The sequence below is a fragment of the Silene latifolia genome, chromosome 11 (genome assembly GCF_048544455.1).
Source record: "Silene latifolia isolate original U9 population chromosome 11, ASM4854445v1, whole genome shotgun sequence".
Classification (NCBI taxonomy): domain Eukaryota; kingdom Viridiplantae; phylum Streptophyta; class Magnoliopsida; order Caryophyllales; family Caryophyllaceae; genus Silene; species Silene latifolia.
The window spans coordinates 208,117,435-208,118,841 of record NC_133536.1 but is presented as its reverse complement, the minus strand read 5'-3'; the positions used below and the strand labels follow the sequence as shown (position 1 = coordinate 208,118,841).

Genomic DNA, 1,407 nt, shown 5'->3' with positions numbered 1-1,407 from the left:
TGGGGGCTTGCGCCCCGAACCGAATCCAAAGTCCAAGCAAACAGGGGGCTTGCGCCCCAAACAAGTCCAAAAAACGTTCAAAATCAGATGTACAAGTCTACAAAACTATGCCAAACTACTGATGGACACCCTCCAACTCGGCAACCCTCGCCGTAAGAGCAGCAATCCTGGCGTCCCGAAACTCGAGCTCCCTCGACAAGCGAGCCGTCTTCTCCCGAGACTGGGCCAATTCTCGCTCCAGCTCGCGGTCGCCCTGTAAACAACAAATTGGCTCATGTCAATCAGCTCAAACAAAACTGAAAGTCAAAATCAGTCAAAAGAAATCAAATGAGGTTCATACCTGACGACCTCGACCACCGACAAGTGCCTCGATGGCGGTAGCTCGTAGCCGGTTGGCCACCCTCCATAGTGCCACAAACCGAGATGGCGCGACCTGCATTTCAAAAGAATTCTTAGTAAAATGAACGAGTTCAATCAAATGTGTTCTTACACGAAAGGTATATAAGCTGGAGGCTCACCCTCCGAATCAGATGCTGCCAGTCGTCTAGGCCAGCATCCGTCACGGCTACGTCAAAGTCACGCAACTCGGAGATCGTCGTCCCCCCAGTCGCGTCAGTGTACTCAAGAGTCTCGGGGTACACTGGGGGCTCGACGCCCGCCGCCTCAACCTCCTGCAAAGACAAATAGCTCTCATTAATCGATGATCTTTCGTCGTAATTCTCGAAATCAAATCAAGAAAAGTAAAGGATGCTCACCACTACTGGCCAGTACGCCAACCTCCCGTAAAGGAACGCCGAGTAGTCCTCGCCAGGCAGAAGAAGGTCGTCGCCACTGGCACCAGCCAGGTCCGCCTCCCTCTCAGCCTCAGTAGGCTCCCTGAACATTGTCCTCGGAGGGTCAATGGGAACCGTCAACGCGCCCCGAGAGCACTGACGAGCCAAACGCTCGCCCAGATACCACACAGGACCCATCGACGTCCACAACAACAGCCGACTCGGGCTCCTAGGTCGAAGGACCTCAGCGGCGAAAGGAGGCGCTCCAGCGTACTCCGCCCAAGGTCTGGGCACCCACTGCGACAAGATAAGGCAAAGATCATTCCTATGATCAAGTGAAAGCAAGGTACAAGAGATGTAAATACAAGTGGGATACTCACGCTGCTCAGCTGAAGGGCGTTCACATCCCGCCGGTAGACATTGTGGGAAGAGCGCTTGCTCTTCGTCCGGCACATCACCCAATCCCTCACCACGGGATAGGCCTTCTCCAGCGGCTCTGTCCTCTTCGGCGCGAGACTCGGGAAGTAAGAGTACACCCATGCCTATAAAACAAGATAATCAATGACGATCTTTCGTATTTCAATAAAGAAAGGAATTTGCTTTGGAAGGTTCATACCTCCAACAGTAGTCCAGG

General features: G+C 53.2%; 1 protein-coding gene across 1 annotated transcript; it reads right to left on the bottom strand.

Annotated features, from left to right (window-relative positions):
• Positions 1-281: 281 nt before the first annotated feature.
• On the bottom strand, positions 282-992 carry LOC141614767 (uncharacterized). Its single transcript, XM_074433514.1, has 4 exons — positions 756-992; positions 519-671; positions 341-433; positions 282-296 (listed from the first exon to the last, which is right to left on the bottom strand). The coding sequence occupies exons 1-4, from the start codon at positions 969-971 to the stop codon at positions 282-284; spliced, it is 477 nt and encodes a 158-aa protein (XP_074289615.1). The 5' UTR covers positions 972-992.
• Between the last annotated feature and the right edge of the window lie 415 nt (positions 993-1,407).

What these genes read in the sequence shown, in the direction of transcription:
- LOC141614767 (XM_074433514.1), bottom strand. Translation starts at nt 971, where the DNA reads ATGGGTCCTGTGTGGTATCTGGGCGAGCGTTTGGCTCGTCAGTGCTCT. An exon ending in TGGCGTACTGGCCAGTAGTG is followed by an intron (nt 672 to 755) that starts GTGAGCATCCTT and finishes TTGTCTTTGCAG; the next exon opens with GAGGTTGAGGCGGCGGGCGT. An exon ending in GGCAGCATCTGATTCGGAGG is followed by an intron (nt 434 to 518) that starts GTGAGCCTCCAG and finishes TTTGAAATGCAG; the next exon opens with GTCGCGCCATCTCGGTTTGT.